The following is a 22,453-nucleotide window of genomic DNA, read 5'->3' on the forward strand; positions in this document are numbered from 1 at the left end:
CTCCTCAGCTGCCCCTCACGTGAATGCCCCATGGATGTGGATTTCCCAGGGTGGGTAGGTTTTATAACTGAGCCATCTCAGCTGCCCCTCATGTGAATGCCCCATGGATGTGGCTTTCCCAGGGTGGGTAGGTTTTATAACTGAGCCAGTTTGTGTAAGGCAGGGTGAGTGTTCACTCCCTCTGTCACACACCCAAAATCTCTCCTCCTCCCCATCAACCGAGCCAGAGCTGATTCTTCTCCCCCAGCCATGTTTAGCTCTCTTTAGACCTGGACAATAGCACCACCTTTGCCTTCACTCAAGTTCCCATCAGGTGCCTTAACTCACAGACCAGTTCCCCTCAGGAGGCACATTTGGACAGGGCTTCCATGGTCACAGCTTCTTTATACAATTTTGCTGTAACGGCAAAATTTAAATAAATCCAATTTTTAACAATGTTTAAGCCATTAACCATTTCAGTCACTCACACCAAGCCTGACAGAGTTCAGGAAGCATTTGGATAATGCTCTCAGGTACAAGTTGTGACTCTTGGGGATGTCCTGTGCAGGGCCAGGAGCTGGACTTTGATGGTCCTTGTGAGCTCCTTCCGACTTGGGATATTTTATTCTATTATTAACTCCATTTCTACTCTGTTCTGTCATTGAGGGGTTTTCAGTCCTTGGGAGAAGACCTCAGCGAGTCTGAATAAAAATGAAATGACTGTGGGGTCCTTAGCCCCAACTGTTTGGGTGTATTAAAGCTCTTCTCCTTTTTGACTTGTCAGGTTTAGCCACCATCACCTCTGGGGTAGCCACCGTGGTGAAGTCCAAAGTGCTGGAACAATTCAGGTCTTCTGTAAAACCAGATTTGGTGCAGAATCCCATCATCTTTTGAAACATCCTATCTCCAAAGGGTGTTATGGGCTCCAGTGTTTCCATTGAGTGCCTGCTGCTTCTCAGATTGAATTTGAAGTGTTAGATTTTACTGTAAATCACCAAACAACTGAAGACCTGCAGTGAGAGAAGTTCTCTGACTGAGGCACTCAGGTGCTGCTTGCACCTGAGTCACTCAGGCTGCAGTTGTACCAAAATGAATGTACAGAATAGGGTGGAATTGGATATAAATGCATATTGTAAAGTCTATTTCCTTTTCTCCTTGTCTTTTAGAATAAGAGGGAACCTCATTGTAAAAAATGGGGGATTATCTTTCCAACTCTTCAGTCTTTGCTCTCATTACAAGGTTATCTTCACTTGTTGTTCACAGTGCTGAAATTCGTGTAATTGCATCTTACAATTTTTAAGTGCATAGCAAAGTGTGGTTTCTGTCTTCATCAAGTACATTTGAGTTGCTGAAATATGAAACAAATTGCATTTATAAATCTGTGTATAGATGCCATTTTATTACTTATACTTGCATAATTCACATTTTCATACTGCAGTCACAAAAGATAAAAAAAATGACATAGATGGAAGATATTTTGTTCACAGCAAGCTCTTCAGTCTAAGAGCCAGAGAGATATTAAAAAAAAAAATATTCCAATGCTTGGAAGTTGAAAGTCACCACATTCATATTGGAAATACAACATGCATCTTAAAAGAGAAAGTATATATTTCTTGTGTGATTTATCTGGGATTGTGAAAGATTCTTTTTCACTGGAAGACTTCCTTTGAGTTAGATGAATTTTGTGTGTAGTAGAGATACTGTATTTGGAAAAAAAAAAGTAGTCTTGGGAAGTCTTATGGCTTGTGCTACAAAACAGATTAAAAATTATTAAACTAGTTCATTTTTCTGCTGAAATTAATCAGTTCATTAAATCCATTAGTTTTGAATATTGCTTTAGCTTCTTCTGCCACTGGTGGTTGTCGGCTTTGTTTGGAAGCTGTCTCCAGTCTCAGATCTGTGTTTGCTGCATTTGTGTGACCATAAGTCCAGGTATCTGCAAGATCAAATCAGTCTTACTGTCTTCCAGCTCAGATAAATGAAGTCTCAGACTCTGTTGTCTTGGAAACAAGGTTTAAAATATCAAGGTCCTGTTAGTTGTGCACAAAAATTAGAGTTGTTCTGGTATGTTTAGAAGGCCCTGCTAAGAGTAGAAGTCTTTAAGTCAAGGAAATTCAATATAATATTTGTTTTTATACCTTTGTGTCTGAACAAAAGGGAGACCCTATTCTCTATGGGCTGCATCTCCAGGGGATCAGCTAAAACAACGCTACGGTGCAAGGGTGAAAAACGTGAGCATGTTTGAAATGGCAGGATACAGATAAAAGTTAACCCTTCATAAAGTTCTTCACCCTAATGAAAAATGCAGCTGTTTGGGGAAGGAGTGAGGGCGTTAAATTCACCACTCTTTAAAACATAAAAAGAGTGAATCTGAAAGATCACTTTGAATTAGATCTCACTTGTACAGAAGGGAAACAGGAAGATGTCTTGTGCGTGTAGTATATTGCCAACAGTTGCATTACTTGCCCTTTTGGTTTGCACTACATTTTCTTCAAGTTCAACGTCTATACACATTGAATTTCAGTGCTTTGAAGACCACAGATTTTAAGATTATGAATGTCAGACAGTAACAGCAATACATTTTTTTTTCTGGATATTTCTTCAAGAATAAGTCCTTGCATAGAATTTACAGAATATTTTTTCTTTTTAAGAGGCAGCCTTATGTCCTTATTGGTTACAGTGTTGAGATGTAATATTTTGAATATTACATCTTTACTGTCAGTCTGACTATGAAAGCCTTGAAAAGAACTGCACATTATCTTTTATAATCTTATTTCTAAATGTGGAGACAGAAGAAACTAAGAGGAGTGTATTTGGGGTGTGAAAGGGTACTGGCTTTACAATGACCAGTGAAACGGGCTCGTTGAGTGGACTTGGAGGATGGGGAAGAGCCAGCGGGTTTACTGAAGCTCTCCACCCCTGTTCTTGTTCTAAACAGCAAAGCCTAGGCAGATGAAAAGCTGAGCCCTGTGATAGAAAATACTCTTTGCTCAGGGACTTGTAGGATTCTCTTTGTAGCTTGCTTGTTTATGACAGATTTTAAGGTGACATCCTGCTCTCAGGCAGGTGAGCAGAGGGAATAAAGGGATTAAAGGTGATTGGAAAACAGGACCGTTGGTCATTATAATGATGGGTACCAATCCTTCTATTTTGCCTGTGACAGTAGAGAGAAGGTAAATTCATTTTTCATCTAAACTTCTTCTTCTGCCTATCCTGTTAGACACACTCTTTGTACATGCCTCTCTTCAGAGGTGCAGACCGAGTTTCATTACCACGCTGTCACACTTCGTTATTTCTTCCTCCAGTGCTCAGCATTAAAACACATATTTAATTCATACTCTTCAAGTCAGATGAAGATGGCTGTGTTTTACTCTCCCCATCCTGTGCACTTCACCGTGCAGCTACAAACAGTGATGTGCACTTCGTGTTGGAAGCCAGGCTGGAGCAGAAATACCGCCAGAAGACTCCTCTGCGTTACGTTCGAGGGTTTGGACCCGTTCCTAGTGACTGAGCATCCTCCAGACAGAGCTGTAATGACAACTGGCAGTGATTAGCGCCTCTGCTCGAAAACTTGATGGTGCCTCCAAGCACGAAATGCCAGCCTGGATGATTTCTTCTGTAGTGCTTTGGCCTTCTAGGCTGCCACTGGGGGTGATGGGTGTCCAGTAAGGTGAGGATTTCTCGGCACAGTTACTGTGGTTTTCTTTTCCTATTACCATTGTCATGAATGGTACCTACAGAACTTACTCATGGCCAGGCTGTTGTACCACATGCTATTCAATCACAAAATGCAATATAAGATTCTTTCTAAAGATTCCATTTTTTTGCACCATTTATATTAAATATGGTCTTAAATAGTGATTTTAGACTTTCTCTCTGTATATACATATGGACATTTTTCTCTCCAAATTTTTTGCTAGAAGGTGAAAATGCCCAAATGAACAGGTCCATCAGTTGGTTTTTTTTTCTCCCTCCCTCCAACATTTTAAATAATCCGAAGCCCGAAAATATGTAACTTGATTTCATCAATCTTCCAAGAAACCCTCATGTCATTCATAGCACCAGCAGTGAAGACAACATGGTGTCATTTGGAGGATGAGTGAAATTCCAAAGCTCTGTATATGAAAGGAACCATGTGAACTAACTAGTTACACAGATTATAAATTTCACGTTTGTTTCAAAACCAATCAACATCATTTGCAATTTCTTTAAATGGGAAATCTCTCACTTGCTTTGATAAATTTTTCTTCCAGGATGTTAGTTGCTTTTCCCCAGGTATTTACTTTCTCTTTTGAAGATTACATGTAGCTTTCAGTAACATAATAGTGTTAGTGTCCGTTTATATATGAAATAACATTATTTTGAAATACTGCTTTCCCATTGTTAGTGTTTCCAAAGGATATTTGTTCCTGGAACTGCATTCATCATGTTAACAGAGTTAAGAAAAATTGCAGCAAGAAAAGTTGTGGCAAGGTAATGAAAAATGCCATTTGTAAAGAAAACTAGGGTTGAAACAATTTAATTTTTAAGACAATTCAATTTCAGTTCCTGACTGCTGGGGCAGACAAGTTCATTTCAAAGGAGAACAGAACAGCATTTCCTGGGCAGGTAGTCAATGAAATAAGAGCTCACTGTGCACAGGACTTTGTCTGTGTCCTTTTTAAGCTTGTCATCTCCTCTCTGTGGCTTTCACTCCTGTGTCTCTCTCTCCAGACCCCTGAGGAGCTCGAGGATGACTCAGACTTCGAGCAGGAGGATTATGACGTGCGCAGCCGAACGAGCGTCCAGACTGAGGATGACCAGCTCATTGCTGGCCAGAGTGCAAGGGTGAGTATAAACCCCACATGCATCCAGTGAGTGTCTGGATAGTGACCAATAAAAGCTCTGCCTCGGAAAGCAAAGGCAGTGATTTCCAGTCCTCAGGGTTGTTTAAGAAAGGATGGGACCAGGCTGACCGACGTGTTGAAGGTTTTTTCATGTCAGACCTACTTAAGTAGCATTTATTGAATGACCTTGGGGCTTTTGTGGTACCTAGTATCAGCTGTTTGCTCCAGCTAGTGCTGTAAGAGAAGGCTTTGCAGGTTTGGAATTTGCTGAAACCATGCGAGTAGTCAGCAAATTAAAAAAAAAAAAAAAAAGAAGAAGAAAAAATCCCATCAGGGCACCACGATCTGTATCCAGAGAAATCTTACATTAGTCATGTTTCCCAGTGTGCAAACCTGTCAAGAAGATCTGTTTAAGCTACTGAGTAGTCCCTGTAATTTAATTGTAATTGAAGACATTTGCTACTGAGTCAATGTAATTTTACCAGGGTAATTACATCATGATAAACTCCAGTCATTGTGATTTGCGACCTCAGCTTGTGCATGGGGTTTGCAAATTAAGCTGATGAGTGCTTCAGGGGTCACAGGTGCTGGGGAAGTGAAGTCTGTTAACACTCAGGAATATTCCTGTTAACACTCAGGATTATGCCCCCCTCTGATGAATGTTTACCTTTTACTGAATAGCCTTCTCAGCTCAGATTATTAAAAAAAAAAATCAGAACATAATTTTCGGGAAAATACACCATGAAAATATATTTGACTGGAAAGAAAGGTTTTTTTAAAGAAAAGCCTTTTAACTTTTTCCAGCAGAGAACCAGCAGGAAACTGGGAATTATCTGAATGATTTTCATGGCTGTTTCACACAAGTCTGGTTTGTTATGATGTGCTGGAAGTGAAGTTATGGACTAAATGAGAAGCATCCTCCCCACACACTCAAACACCAGCAAAGCTGGTAACTGGAGTGAGGATTTCTTACCTTGGCGTCTGGAAGAGGATTTGTAGGGCTGACAACCTAAGGACCAACAAGCAAAGCTGCTGTGAAAGCTCAGAGGACCAGGACAGAGGAATTCTCAGCTGCTGTAGGTTGGGGCTTGACACAAAGGTTTTACATCCTGAAAAGAAACAGTAGAGTAACAAAAATTTAAAAGAAGCTTACTCAGAGGTATGGGAGAAATGTAAGACATGGATCCAGTGGAATGGGCAGAGATTTCTTTTTGTCTTGAATTAATTTCCCTGAATATTGAATATAGATGGTAAATAGAGCATACCATGTATCAGAAAAACTGGAATTTTATCATGACAACTCTAAGGCAAAAACTGTTGTCTTTGCATATTGAGGACATAACTTATAAATTCATTATCATCTACATGAAGAGAGATGGATCCCAGAGAGAGCTGGGTGACCAGGAACTGACATGGAAAAACGTACAGTCCCAAGAACTGCAGAATGGTACCTGGATACCTTACTCTGAGAATGATGACAGAGCTGTTCTGGATGTAGTTAATTATCTTTTGTGATTTTTATATTTTAAAGGGTAGAAAGTCCTGTTTGAGATATTCAAGGTATTGACTACTAAAGTAAGTCTCAGGTAGAACAGAAATGAGATACAGTACAGATTATTTTGTCAAATTTCACAGCCTTTCTTATTTTTTGGTTATGTTTAGGATTGGGTAGCATGTCATCCTTTCTTGATCTGAAACCCAAGTAAAGACTGCAGTAATTTATTTTACTGAGAATTGAGTTCACCAGGGGATTTAAGAGTCTGAAGTTCTATTACATTTATTGTGGTTATTATTACTGCTGCACTTAAAACCTTCTGCTTTGCTCAGCTACACACTGTATAAACATAAGACATCATAAAGAGAGTTCCTGAATAACATAGATTGCAATGTGGCACAGCAAGCAACAAATGATAAAAAACTAAAAGGGAAACTTGCTAAGCAGAAGCTGCCCAGTCCCCAGTCTGGAGTGCTAAGCAGAATAGTATCTTATCCAAACCTTTTCTGTGGAACAGGTGCAAAATATTTTCATTTGTGGAATGTGATGGATTTGTTTAATATGCTTACTCCATAAAGCTGTTAGTGTTTCAGTAGAAAGACTTGTGTTGGTCTTCAGTAGGCATAAAACTGGAATTTATGGGCTGCGTTTGCTATAGGATATGGCTGCTTTGAAAGCACATCAGCAGCTGGAACAGAAATATTAAAGCACTGTTTACCAGTTTAAAGAGTGTTCAGGTGAAGCTGCCACTCGAAGAAACCGCAGACAAGTCATACAGATAAACTTCCCAAATTCCACTACTCCTATCACATTCTCTTAACTTCAGTTAATTCCTCAGTTCTAGTGTTTTATATATTTATTTATTAGCTTGACTTACGCTGCATTTTTCTCTGCAGAGACTATTATGCTAACATTTGAAACTGCTGAGTTACATTGATAAGGCCTAATTAAAACTTGTGTTGAATTTTAATTTGATTAACTTGCAAATTTCTCATTTTCTGATCTACTGTTTATAACCCTTTTTAATTTCAGTTTTGGAAAAGGTCAATTACGAATTTTTAAAAGCCAAGAGCATTTTAAGGATGTGTAGAAAAAGACTTCAGCTGATTGAAAGTGACATAAACAAGAAAAAAATGTAATGACACTTAAATATGTGTCACACCCCATTAAATGCATAATGTGGTCTTCAGAACCCCTAGAGCCAAATAGTAGCTCAACTTGGAAATCATTATTCAAATTGTCCATTTGATCTTCAAAAGTAATTATTATAATTTTTTAGGGGTTTTTTTGAGGGAACTTCGTGCTTTGTTGATGCTGAGGCAGATCAGTATCACCCTGTTCAGTGCCTTTTTGCATCTCTTCCAAGAGGCAATTAGAACACTAAATATCATTAAAAGATATGTTTATTACAATTCACTTCAAATGTATTGTCTTGTGTGTCGTAGTTTATTTTAGTGTTGTGTTAATCTGAAATCCTCTATTTCTGACAGAGAATGAGAGAAGGGGAGACACAGCAATTCAGTCTGCCTTTTCCCATAAATGTAACTTGTTTTATTCTTCATCCTAATTGAGATTCAATAGGAACTTAATCCTCCCGTGTCAACTGGTGAATAATCACGACATCATAAATATAAATTTTATTATCTTGAAAGTGCAAGAAGAGGCATAGACATGCTGTGAATGTGGTTTTGCCTGTCCTGACAGAAATCAAATACCTACTGGATTTTGCTTGGCATCTTCAACTCCCATAAAAATAAACTCAAGCTGTTGAGACCACTGGAAACATCAATTTGTAGCTTCCTTTTTTTCACACACAACTCCTGTTTTTTCTCCAGGCTATCATGGCTCAGCTTCCCCAGGAGGAGAAGGCAAAGATTGCCGAGCAGGTGGAGATATTCCATCAAGAAAAGAGCAAGCTGGATGCGGAGGTGGCCAAGTGGGATGACAGTGGCAATGACATCATTGTCCTGGCCAAGCAGATGTGCATGATTATGATGGAAATGACAGACTTCACCAGGTAAGGACAAAATAACCCCAGCTGAGGAGCTCAGATGTGCCACACCTTCCCCTTTCTGCTCAATTTGTACCCTTTCGAGATGATTCGCTGTGGTTTCGGGGATGCAAAGCAAGGAACACTCATCACATACACCGGTCTTGTGTATTTCTCCAAATGGGATTAATCACGTGAAGTTTTTGTGCTATTTTCAAGCCTCTTTTATTTGCAGATCATTTTGAATTTCAGCAGCAAAGTTAGTCTGTGACCTTACAGACACTCCAGTGACATTTCGTTTAGTACCCATCTAAATGCATGCACCTCTCTGAACTTTGAACATTTCAGCACAATTTGTGTCAATCAAAAATAATGGCAAAACTATTTATATCATTTGAACACTGAACTTCCTTCCAAAAAAAATCCCAAAGGAAATGAAACTGGTTTGATCTAATGCTTTGTGGGAGTCTGTCAGTATTGATTTCTTTTATTTTGCTTTCATTTTTTTTTGTCTATTGATGTCTCATTCTTCTCTAATTGCATAGCATCAAAAGACCATTCATTGATGATACAGTGTAAACAGAATTATTATCATTAACAATGGTCATATTGTTAATCACACCGGGGAGAACAGTTTACAAGATCCTTTGCATTCCAGATCACCATAATAAATTAAATTTCATTCAGTGTTTATTTTTAAAGTGAGTTCAAAAGTTTAAATGGTATTTATCAAAATGTGATTACACAAAACAGGATGAAAATCTTCCTGGTTTTCTTCAGGATTAAAATCAGATATCCATTTATTCATCTCTTTATGTTGTTCCATCCCTGGAAGTGTTCAAGGCCAGTTGGTTGGGGCTTGGAGCAACATGGTCTAATGGTAGGAGGTAGAACCAGATGGATAGGATATTTTACAGAATTCTGTATTACTTTTGTATTTGTATTGTCTTTGTGTCTCTGATCGTTCTGCCAGCAAAAAACCAGAGTGATAGCTGCCCAAGCAGTGTCACTGTATCATGGAAGGTAAAAATGATAGCCTAAAGCAACAGCCCAGAATATGCACATTTTCTGCAACCTCCTGGACCACCTTTGATACATTGAACATGACACTGAAAATTTCATAATTATGTTTTCTAGCTTCAAAAGAACAGAACTAATCTGAGAATGAGAGAAAGCTACTGTCACATTTGAAGTAAATTAAAAAAAAAATCAAAGTGCACCTCTGTCTGCATCAGATTCAATAAAAAGTTGTTTAATATATTCCATTAAAACAGAAACAAGCCTTTCACACCTTTTTGGTTGGCTGTAGCCTCAGCAGTGTTAAGCTAGAATAATTTTTCAAATGCATGGAGTCTGTGACAGTCAGATCTGCTCATGTAATTAATGTAGAAGCACACGGGGTCACCAAGAAGTATTGTTGCTGCAGTTTAAGTTCACCAGAAGTGGGATACTTCTATTTCATTGCCTGTTTAAGGTGGTAATGAAAGTCTGGAAAGAAGACTAAAATAGAAATATGTTTCAGCATGTTATTCTTTCCATTATAGATAAAAAAATCCAAAAATAATGCAATGTTGTGCTTAGAAAAAATGCCTTCTGTTTCATTAAAAAAAATGAGTATGTTTGATCATATTATGATTTTCCACATTAAAAAAAAAAAAAAATGGAAAATGAACTCACTTCCAGCTGAGCCTTTCTCAGAAACAGCAGCAATTTTATTGGTACAATCAGGATTAAAGGTTCGAGTCTGAAGCAAACTCAGGAAGGTCTGTGGTGAAACTTTTTGTCTTAATACATTTTGGTAGCTTTAATGACTAAAATCAGAATTTTGTGCATCAGCTTAAAATATAGTGAAAGATCAGTCTTAAAGCTAGTTAAACGTTTTAAGTGTAACATTTCAGTGTGTAACATAAGGATTACGCTTCACCTATCTTTATTTTCCAACAAGAAGTCTGCTTAAAAAAGGTTTTCTAAAATGTGACATTTTTGCCCTAGACATGATGGGCTGAACATTTAGCACTGGCTTGGGAGTCACATAATTTTGAAATAGTTGTGTATTCCAGGAAGAACACTGGCTTAATGAGCACTTAAAAATGCATATACTATTAAGTACAGCTCATGTGCTTGAAGGCACCATCGGACTAAATTGCCAGTGAGGCATTTTGTAAGGGAGAGGAAATACAGCAGACAGATTTCTTAATCAAGCTGTACTATAAAGTACTTAAAAGGCAAAATTGTAATAAATTAAGAGGACATTCGTGTTGCTATTTTAAAATCAAGCACTAAACAGGGTCACTGAAACTGTTGTCTTTCATGATTTATTGAGATTGTGGGTAATCATCTTGTGTTTCACAGAGGGAAAGGCCCCCTGAAGAACACATCCGATGTCATTAATGCGGCCAAGAAGATTGCAGAGGCAGGATCCAGGATGGACAAATTGGCACGGGCAGTAGCTGATCAGGTAGCCCCAAAATGAGCAGAAATACAATGTAACCACTATGGATAAGTTGCCTTTTGCAGGAAAAGTCTGTCTTGGCAGAAAATTACCTGTTGGGAGTCTGGATCCTGATCTTCCCATAGAAATTGGTTCTTCTACACCCATCAGCATTTTGAAGAACAGGAAAGGCATAAATGAGTCTCTCCAAAGCTCAGAAATGCCTGAGTGTGGCAGCCTCACTTCTGGGCCTGTTAGAATTAGACAGAGACTCTTTCAGGTTGGAAAAGACCTGTGAGGTCACCACATCCAAAATGTATTTGCTGTTAAAAAAGGAGTGGGGACTTCTTGGATGCTCCGTTCCCCTTGCCAAGTGCCTAGGAATCCTTAGATTCTTTTCAGCTCATTCTTCTAGCAATTTCCCTTGATATGGAACTTTACTCCTTCAAGGTTCTCTGACTACCTATTTTCTGGTTTACCTCAGCATATTGTGCATGTTGTGGGGTCTGTGTCCTCACTCCCATTACCAAATTCGTGTCACAGCTGGACAGATGAACTTGCTGTATGTATATTTTCAGATTGGATTATCTATTCATCTGGAGAGCACGAGGAAGCATCATATTAAAAGTCAAGAGCCAAATTTCAAATCTAGGTCCTACATAGCAGGTTTTAGATTCAGGCAAATGAAATGTCACTATTTTTTCCCTTGTAAATTTCCTATTGTTTCTTTCATTTCATTGTCATCGAGAGAAAATTTGCTGGAAGTGGGAACTGGTAACTTCCTTGCCTTTAGTCTTCCTCTTCAAAATAAGTGTGTCTTTTTCTTCTTCGAGTGTGATAGTGTGTAACACACCCTGCCATGGAAAATGGGCCAGAGTGACAAAAACCCCAAAGCTGCCCATTCTCCTGTAACCTCCAAAATGTTGGGTTTAGGTTTTCTTCAGCAGCAGCAAGCATTTTTCCTGTAGTTAACCCATTCCAGTCCTTCAAATGTAGCATTTGTTCATTTTAACACAAGAAAGAAGAAATCCATCTGTCAGCTGATGAAATTCCTAGTCTGCAGTATTTGCAGAGGTGGAATATTTTAAAGAAAGAAACACAAGGAGACTTGTTATGCTTAGAGTGCCTTGACTTGAGTCACATTTTAAATTTCAGAGGACTGTAACCCTAATAATAAACAGTGAAATCATTTTGAGAACGAAGTATTTGTTTTAGTGCTTGCACTTTAATGATATTTCACAAAAATTTGGAGACCCTGATGCAATATAAAGTTTTTGTGGACAGTTGCATTTTTAATTATTGTTCCAATGAGAGAGCCTTACATTTTTTTTACTCCAGGGTGCTTATATTTAAAGCCTTGACAGCTCTCTAGAAGTACTGCTTTAAAGTTCATTCCTTTCAGTTCATAGGCTTCAAGAATTGAGTAAATATTTTTATATTACATTGGCACCAGTAGGGAGAAGAGGTCTTTTAGGGATTAATGCCTGAATGGTGTGGCAGGGGGCTGGGGGAATAGCAGCCACAGTGAAGCTCCAGCTTTGTTTATTATTAGTTTTAAAGGAAGAGAAAAAAGCCAAGTGATCCTTTTGGGGTTATAGACAACAATATATCCAACTACTTCACCATGAACACATTCCTTGCCAGCATTAGCTGCTGGGCCAGAGCAGTGATCTCAAGGCAGGAGCTGTGATGTTGTTGACTCACGTGCATTTAATTCCATCAGTTTTTCTTGAAATTCTTTGATAATATTTTTTTTTAATTGAGCATAAACTCTGAAAGGTGATAAAAAGGCATATTTGGAATCTTTGTTCCCCAAGCTATGCAGGAACATTGTCAGTCAGACTTTGCTGGGTAGCCCCAAAGAGTATTTACTGGAAACATGCTGTTAGCAATGGACCCTTGTAGCTCTGTTTCATCAGAGTGAATTACCGAGGTCTGTTCTCCTGAGGCAAGACTTTGAATATTAACTGCGAGGCTGTTGTTTGTTATGCTGTTGATATTGTGGGGGATGATTCTGTTAAGAGTCCCAGAGACTATGAATAAATTGTACTGGAGCCTTTTTTAGTTCTATTGATTATGAAACCCACACAGCATCCAGCACATTTGACCTAATCTCATCGTCTGAATGTCTGCACAAATGCCAGGGAAGCTGCCAGGCAGACAAGAGTTGGCATTAGAGTGGGCATAACCACTCAGAACTGGGTTTTCCTGGACTTTAACTGGTCCATATCAGATGTTAACTTGGACACCCAGCAGGCAGCCTGGAGTTTCAAATTAAACCTGGTCTTTTGGCTGCTCAATACAATACCATAAATTAATGCAGAGCGTAATTTAAAACTATTATTTTCATAATGCTGATAAAGAGGTTTCTCATTTTACAGAAAGCTAGAGTGCATCTTTAGGTTTCAATTCATAAATCTTGAGTTAAATGAAAGGTAGAATTTGAGTTTTCACACTTTATCAAGTACCTCATGTAAAGACAAAGTGGAATAGATCCACCTAACACACACATATTGCCACTATCTGATTAGCTGTCTCTAATCTCATGAACTCAGCTACATCTAATCAATATTTCTGTTTTGTGCAGTGCCCAGACTCCGCCTGCAAGCAGGATCTGCTGGCTTACCTGCAGCGCATTGCCCTGTACTGCCACCAGCTTAATATCTGCAGCAAAGTGAAGGCAGAAGTTCAGAACCTGGGTGGAGAACTCATTGTATCAGGGGTAAGCTGGGATTTGTATTTAACCATTTGTTTCCCATGTAGGACTTGAAAGGGAGTGTTTTTGATTGCAATAATGTACAAAACAAAAATCCACTGATTCATAAGCATTTTTTTTTTTTAATTCTGTCACCAATATTCCAGGCCTTATAATAACTTGTGTAGAGCAATTTGATTTTCCACTTACCCTTTGTTTATACTAACCTTGTAGAATCTCCATTCTTCCAAAAGAAAAGTAATTTCATAGCCTAGAAAGTCATTGCCAAGCTGTGAATATTATGATTATTTAGAGCTTTTGTATATTTGCTCATTATAAATCTTCTTTCCTCTGTTAGTACTGGTAATTTCCTTCCTCTGTGCAGAAGCCAGCTCTGTATGAAGTGCATATTGTTAAGATGGTGATGACTAATGGGATTCATTCACTCAGGTTCCAATGCATACTAGGTTTAGCAAAAGACTCTGGAAGGCCAGCAAAATATTTTAAATTTTGATGCATGTGCTGTTTTCGAATGCTATTGCAAGCACAATGATTATATACTCTAATACCAGCCAGTTATTTCAGTTATTTTCAACACTACAAACCTCTTACAGAACCTTTTGTAGAAATAAAGACAGGCAGCAGTAATATTATAAGCAATGAGTCAATGAGTTTTTTTACATTTTTAAAATATTTTTTCTTTTCTTCTCCTATGCTGGCCTTTGAGCCTCTTGGAGAATACTAGAACCAAGCAGTAACAATGACTGTTCTTCATGATTTTTTCTTTCACACTAGTTTAGCCCCATGACACCTTTGTTATCCTCTAACTCAAGTACAGACCATATGTATGTAAATTTATGACATATTCCACTCTCCTGAGTGTGTTTTCAAAACGATGGTGATTTGTGAGACCCAGGATGCTCGAAATAATGTGTTTCCAAATGTGGTTTTGAAAAAGCACCCTTTCATTGTTTAAGCCCAATCAAGTACGAAGATTATTAGGATAACAAGCTTGTGCCCTTCATTCCATCCATGAGATTCCCCAGTGGTGTCACTGGCCTTCCTCAGACATACCAGAAGTCACAGAAAGTGTTCTCAGTCACATAACATTTTTATTTTTTTTTTGCAAAGCACTATAGAAGGTCTTAAACATTTGCCAGGCTTTCTTGGATCAGACATTCTGAAGTCATATCACAGTCCTAAAAGGAGCTGCTTAAAGGTTCCTGTATCTGTCCTGCAATTGGTCTTCATTTCTTGACGTATGTACGTATGTAATTTTAATACCTTGATCTTCCCACAGCAATGAAAAGATCCTCTTCCATTTTCCTGACAGCAACGGCGTGATCTGTCCTTGTATCACTGACAGCTATGCTGCATCATAATTGCTATGATCTTTTCTTACCTCCTGCCATCTGGGTCCAGCCTTTCATACCCATTGAGTTGTCATGTTCATCTCTCTAAAACAATTCCCCGAATCAGTGCTTCTCCCGGCTTGGCTTTTGTGGTTGTGTGTGTTTCTCTTTTCGAGTCTCTTTATTCAGTGTTTGTGGATGCTGAATAAGCCATTGTGAACCTCGAGCATCTCCTCGTTCCTGGAACATCCCCATGCGTTGTGGAATTATAAGTGGCCAAACTGCTTGAGTTCATCATTCCAGTCTGGCATTGTTGGCACCCACTGCTTCCCAGGCTCCATCACCATTGTGTCTCTGTTTGGTGGGGTTTTCACAGTCAGTCTCAAAGGCAAAACGAGCTTCAACCATGGAAATTATTTGTGTCTGTTCCAAAGACGCAGTAAAACTAACCTACAGAAAATTTGAAGATTGCCCAGCTTGCTTCTTCTGCTGGTGCTCTGAACAGGAGGAGGTATAGTGAGTTGAACTCCTGTGCATCCCTTTGTGAGAGCATTATCTTGTGATCTGACATGACACAGTCAGTGCAGAGCTTTCCTGACAGTGTTTTCTGAGCTGTTGGTCTTCAAGGTGCTGGGTACTGTATGCTCCTTTGCTATCCAGAGGTCTGGTATCCAAGTGCACATCCACATCTGCTTGTCTACTTGCTGCTTCTGCTTCCATCTTCTTCTTCATTCTCTCTTGGATAGCCAATTACAAATAAACAGTATTTTATTTATACCAAAATGAAATACCATTATTTGGCAACTTGCATACAGTACATGTTAGAAGTGCTATAGAAATCCAGAACTCAAGCTTCCCAACCTGTGCCTACAGAAGTAAGTTTCTGTGATTGTGCTATATTTAAGTGTTTAGATGTAAATATCAAGCACCATGACAATTATTACAATATTGTAATTTACTACTGTGTTTAAAAAGAACCACAATACAATTCAGATCGATCCAAAAGATGACTTACAATTCAGAATTGTTATGGGGAGTAGAATCTCTGCTTGAATTTTTTCATTATTAAGAATATTAATCAATATTTATAAATGAAATGAATGTATGCATATGTTTGTTTGGATCTATGTGTGGGTGTATGCATATTTATATATAAAGGAAAGAGACATAAAACCAATTAAAAGCTAAAAGACAGATGAAAGCCACCCCACAGTTCTTACAGTTTTGTTAGAGAAAAATGTTGCAACAACTTCAAAAATACTGTGTACATAACATTTAATGTGCCATATATCTTTTGATGAAACTTCTATTTCTTTTTTTCCCCCCAAGATTCAGTAGTTCAGTATGGTTTATCTCTGAAAATAAGCATAAAGCTGATCGTGTTTGCTTTTTCCTCTATAGATTGATATGATTCTAGCATAACATATGAAGGGTCCTTTTTGACATCAGTGACTTTGCTGCAAATAGGAAAACAGATCAAAAAGTAAGAAAATGTCACAGTCCTGAATTGTAAACTATTTCAGTAAAGGACCCATTATTTGTTTTCCCTTTTCTTTCTCCCATTCCTTCTTCTCTCTGCTCTTTTTTCTCCTTTGATCTTTCCCATCAGACTCCTTCCATGCAGATAGCAAAACTATTTTTACCAGTTGAGTAAGACGTGGCAGTTGGGAGTTAGCACACATCAACTAATTCCTCATTAATATTAACAGAGCAAGGGCAATTTAGACTGTCGGTTGACATGGCCCTTTATGTTCCAAGGTGAGACTTAATTCCTGATTCCAATGGAGTTTTGAAAAGTAAAATGAGGAAAAAACCTGATACCAGTTCTTCTGTGAGGAGCCCTGAAAACTCAAAAAAGATTGCAGGGAAGAAAGTAACAAAAAATGGTGAGGAGGATGTTAGATAAAAGCAAAAAGAAATTAATAGCAAAAATTGCAGAAGATTTAAAAAGTATTTCTAACTGTGCAGATGATATCCTTGTTCCTAATAAAACTCTCTTTGACCTTGGTCCGTAAACAGATATATGTTTCTGTAATTTTAGATTTCAATATTCAATTTCTAGTTCCCCTCTGAGAATAAACAACCTCCTTTAATGAAATTACAGAGCAAAAGCACTTCAAAATAATTTGCTTTGTCTCTTGCTTTGGTTTATTTAAGGTAATGCCTGTTTGCTTCATAATCACTTGCAGTATTATATTGGAATGAATCCTCTGAGGTGCTGAGAGCACACTACTCTAAGTGAAGTAAATCCCATTTACATATACTTAGCTCTTGCTGATGGCCTTGCCTTTTTGTGGGAGCTACTTTTGTTCAATAGAGTTGCCTTTAATGATGATGTTTCTTATTTGGATAAAAAGATCAGACTTCTAACTCTAGGGCTGCTTTATTTTTCTAGCATTCACGTCTGCCTCTTGTTAGCAAGAGAATTACAATAAAACAGATCTATATATTCATTTCCTATTCTAGAATAAATATCCACTTGTTCTGTTTACTGCTGCTCAGAAGCTGATCAGCTCATTTAGCTACTACCCATTTAGGCTATAAGCTTGCATTTTTTAAAGTTCTTGTTTATATTAGTAGATTTGCCACAATTTTTCCCTGCAGGATTAGATTGAGCAGAATTTAAGAAAATCCCTTATCCAAGGCAGCTCCTTATCATGTTCAGTTTGATTTAAAGCTCTAAAGATAAAATCAGCTGTATTATCAGAAAATTTGCCAGAGTCTTAAACTTCAGAACCAGACAGATATGCAGGGTTGTACAGAAAAGCAGCCACGTGCCTTTGAACACTGTCCAAAAATACGGAATCAATAGCTAAAGCACACTCCAAACATACACTTTAGCTGGATCCAGTTCCCAGTTATTTTCCAAGTCCTATTTATCTTAACATAATAGGCTCAACTGTGATACCCAGAGCATGATTCCTATATTCTGTTGAAGGTACAAGACAGTTTAGTTAAGATTGTGAGTTTATCAAGGAGTTCTTGCTTGGTGAATTTAAGTGAGGAGTTTGGCAGGAACAGGAAGGTAAAAGGGCTGGAGCCACTCCATTAATTTTGGGTAGGACGTGATGAAAATTGGCATAACACCTGGACTGGGAGGGTGGATACATAAAAGTATGAACAGATACAGGATATACTGCAAAATAATTGTATGTTTATTTGTGATCAGAGATCAGAGTAAGGTAACCAGAAAGAGCCAGTCCTCATCAAACATGCATGAGGCTCATTATTTATCACAGAATAACAGTGAGCATCCAGCAGTTATTTCAGGTGAGCTCAGCAGCAGTTTCCTTATCAATTCTGCCTACAGATCTTTCATCTAATAAAAATGGCTTAAATGTCCTACTTTTCTTTCAATTAAGGCTGAATCACTCTAAACTACCTTGTACTGTAAAAGCAAGTTGGTATCATGTGGGCAGTAAAGTATCACATTCCTACTTATTAATTCTGTAGACTCAAGGAAAAATCAGGTAATTTGAAGTTCACCCGTTAATAAAAGTGGGCAAGGCCATCTTTCACTGAATTTGGATTAAGAGGATGTACCCAAATAGTTGATTAAGAGTAAAAAAACCCCGCCTTTCTGGGGTGTTTTCCTTTAAAACAAGGTTGGCAATTGGAGAGAACCTTTGCATTTAAAATGCTAAAAATACATTTAAAATATTTGACAGAATGGACAAAGTGTGATTTGGAGTTTGGTAAACAGAGTGATTTAATTCTCCTGAACCAGGCAAGAATTGAGCATTATGTGAAAGAAAGTTTCATGAAGGGAGAGTTGGTAAATTGACAAAACTGTTGGGTTCCTTTTCTTGAAGATTCTCAGGAGTGCAAAAAGGTTACTCAGCTAACGACAAAATGAGTTCTACTATAAATTTATAATAGAAATGGAACAACTGGCCCATATATCCTTGTCTCTAAACTGTAGAGAAGTGGATAAGGAGTTGGCTGCATGGTCACACTCAAGGAGTTGAAGTGAAGGGCTCACTGTCCAAGTGGACACCAGGGATGAGTGTGTTCCTCAGGGGTCGGTGGTGGGACTGGCACTGTTTAACATCTTGGTCAGTGACATGGACTGTGGGATCAAGTGCACCCTCAGCAAGTTTTGTGACAACACCAAGCTGTGTGGTGCCACTGACATGCTGTAGGGGAGGGATGTCATCCAAAGGGACTAGAGAGGTGGGTCTGTAAGAACCTCATGAAGTTCAACAAGGCTAAATGCAGGGTCCTGTGCCTGGGTCAGGGCAATCCCATGCACAAACACAGGCTGGGAGGAGAATAGACTGAGAGCAGCCCTGAGAAGAAGAGCTTGGGGGTGTTGGTTGATGAAAAGCCCCACATGACCCAGTAATGTGCACTGGCAGCTCAGAAACCACAGGGGTGCTGGGCTGCATCCAAAGCCGGGTGGGCAGCAGGGGAGGGAGGGGATTCTCCCCATCTCCCAGGAACCCAGCCACAGTATAAGAGGACAGAGTCTTAAGCTGTGCCAGAGGAGGTTTAAGTTGGACATTAGGAGGGATTTCTTCACAGAATGGGTGATTAGACATTGGAATGGGCTGCCCAGGGTGGTGGTGGAGTCACCATCCCTGGAGGTGTTTAAGGAAAGACTGGACATGGCACTCAGTGCCACAGTGGTGCTGGGTCATAGGATGGACTCCATGAGCTCAGAGGTGTTTTCCAACCTAGTTGATCCTGTGATTCTGTGGAAGAAGTGGATAAAGGACAGCACTTTGGAAATAATAAGGAAGTAAGCCAAAGAAATAGGGGATATGAAATGGTCAGGGGAATAAAGCCAAACCAAAAGCAGGATAGGAGTATGAAATCAAAGAATTGCAATGTTGGGGAAGGACTGAGATGAAGTCAGGACCGTAAAGCTGATTGAGCTCCACAATAATCTCTATTTTCCAAACATAACAAGCAGGGAGAGAAAATAAAAACTCAGGGTCTTTATTTTGGCAGTTGCGCAAAACAGCTTCCAGGACAGGAAGTCTGGGGCTGGGGGGGGAAAGTGAGAGAGCTTGATCTGCACTGTGTATTCAGCTAGCTCATGTCATCTGCTTTGGGAGACTTTAAAGACATGAAAAATACAGAGAGATGTTTCAGCTGGACAGTTTAGGTTGAAGATATATTTAAATAACCTCTGCATAAGTGTTTGAATTTATGCAGATATACTGATAAATGTGAGGGTGAAATAAAGCCATAGTAAGTGTACTCTGTTCCAAAATATATGGCTATGTGAAGCATATATACTTCATAGGTTTGGATAAACCTTTATCTGGAACAAATCTGTTTGAACTGACTAATACAGAAGTCTCCAGCTCCTGCTGGCACAGAATGTTCCTCAGTACACTGTCCAAGAAGGGACTACCTGACGATGTAGTGACATAAAAAATTTATCATCCTGACACTGAGTCAATTTACTACTCCTAAAGGACAAAGGCACCAGTGAGTTATGCAGGTTAATCAAAATGAGTGCTGATAAAATCCCTCATGGTCATATATTCATTATATATGATGTATTTTATGGAAACACTGTCTTAGGGCTTTCTCAAAGTTAAAACAGTGAAGAATTCCTAATTATCCTATGAAAACATCTTAAATTAAAAAAAAAAAGGCATAAATAGATGTATCTGTAGTGGCTCTAAAGCCATTTGCAATACCTCTCCCAAATATTTGACAGTAATAAGAATTTAGTTTGTTATATGTAGCCTACCTTTTGCACCCCAGTAAAGGTAGCACAGACCAGGAGCCCAGAGAGTTTATGCAGTTGGCTTCCTTGGAGGAATTCAAGCCTGGAGTAGACAGTGTAGCAGCTGAGAAGATCTAACGTCAGTAATCAACCCATTTCAAGTCAAAAGTTGTACAGGAGTCCTCCAGAGGTCTCTTTAAATGTTTGTTCAGTGTTTTGATTCAGGCAAGTGAAAGATCCCACAGGATCTTGTTCCTGTGTCAGGGAGTTCACAGGGTTTTGCCTTTACAAAAGGTGCTGGATTGGATGATAGCACATACCCTGAGCTTTGGGCTTCAGGGGGATCATAACTGTGATCCACAGAAAAAACTGTGCAGAAGCCTCTGGAAAGGTTAATTTATTTTTATTAGTGTATGGCCGTTCCTTCAAAGAAGGTGGATGGTGGCAGGCAGAATTTATATAAGGAAAAGCAGATGAACAAAGCTCAAGACACAAGTGAAAAATCCAACAAGAAAATATTTTTCATGTAATCATCTCAGTTCTTTTGAAGCTCCAATTTTTTTGATATAAGGCTATTTTTAGGACTAAGAAAATACCTCATTTTATATAAATGCATATGTAAACACACATAAATATGAAATATTTATACGTCATAAAATACATCGTAATCTTTCCATTTATCCTGCATAAATGGAAAGATGTTATCTAGAATTTAATTTTCAAAGCAAAATTACACTGCACTTGTCTTCATTAGAATATATTCATGGAGACAAGAAGAATGCACACCATCTATATGTCTGCATTCAGTAGGTTTAAGTTTAGACGGGTCAGACTTTTATCCTTATTAAGAAGCATTTTGGCTCCACAGAACATGCTCTTGTGCTTTATCAGGTGACCAGTATTCAAGCATTTGTGGAGATTACATTTATTGAAATTTCTCATTAGAAGAATTTTCTGCAAAGAGAAGCATTTCTGATACCAAACAATATTAAGCCATCTAATTCCTTGAGAACAACGCAAAATGTGACAGATTCAAGACTGAGGCTTGAAACAAATACGACCACAGAAAAAGGTTAGAGAATTGAAGGAAATACTGTTGTATTTGCTTCATTACATACTGCATTTGCTTTAAAAATAGTAGCCACTCAACAATTCAAAGCTCGCCTGCTGTGGTAGTTACAGCTTCACTTCAGGCTGTTTTCCTATTCCAGGCCATGCTGAATGAGTTGGGAAGAAAATGGGAATATAATGGTTTTGTGATACACAAATTACACCAGCCCTGCAGTAATTAGCAAGGCTCAGAGACCATTCTAACACAACCTAAGATATGGTCCTAAAGGATTATTCCTGTAAGAATTACTATAAAGAGAGAGAGGACTTCGGTGCTATCTGATGTTTACTTCTTTTCCTGTCTTACTGCCTTTAGCAGAGATGGTTTGGGGCCAAGTGTCACCATTTGGTATTAAATATGAATTCCTTTACCCTGGGGCATTCTCAGTTGGTCTCCCTAATGCAGAGCATAAATTTGCTAATAGGTTCATCCCAAGGCCTTAAATGAAACTGAGTTTTGTTTCTTGCACATGAAATTATAGGGAATGAATTTCCCATCTGAATAATGACAGCTTTAACCCACAATAGGAAATTTTGGATAATATTTCTTACAGAAATACATCTTGTTGCTCCTGCAATTATTTAACTCCTTGAGTTTGAACATAGTGACACTAAATCCCACTTCTAAAAGTACTATCAGATGGTGCTTTTGCAGATAGTAAAAGAGTAACAACTAAAGTTCAGACTTACCAGTTCCTTTGACTTTAATTACACTTCTTGACAACTGGAGTTGTAGATGAGTAACACATATAGAACTACTCCCAGACAAGATTCGCCCTCAAGGGAAAACATCAACAGGTGTTACCAGCCTGAGCAAAATCTACTGCAAATACTGAACAGAACAGCTTACAATAAAGTGTTTAATAAAACTCACAAATGAGATGTATTTCTA

The 22,453-nt window shown here is 38.5% G+C and overlaps 1 protein-coding gene across 4 annotated transcripts in view; it reads left to right on the plus strand.

The window, feature by feature from the left end:
• The window catches only part of CTNNA2 (catenin alpha 2), a 463,429-nt gene that overhangs the window by 421,051 nt on the left and 19,925 nt on the right, over positions 1-22,453 (plus strand). For all 4 annotated transcript variants that reach the window (XM_017742415.1, XM_008639874.2, XM_008639875.2 and 1 more), the window contains 4 exons: positions 4,693-4,806; positions 8,136-8,317; positions 10,643-10,748; positions 13,309-13,443. In XM_017742415.1, coding sequence (XP_017597904.1) covers positions 4,693-4,806; positions 8,136-8,317; positions 10,643-10,748; positions 13,309-13,443 — 537 coding nt within the window. The remainder of the gene's footprint in view (positions 1-4,692; positions 4,807-8,135; positions 8,318-10,642; positions 10,749-13,308; positions 13,444-22,453) is intronic.

The sequence above is a fragment of the Corvus brachyrhynchos genome, unplaced genomic scaffold (genome assembly GCF_000691975.1).
Source record: "Corvus brachyrhynchos isolate BGI_N302 unplaced genomic scaffold, ASM69197v1 scaffold166, whole genome shotgun sequence".
Lineage (NCBI taxonomy): Eukaryota > Metazoa > Chordata > Aves > Passeriformes > Corvidae > Corvus > Corvus brachyrhynchos.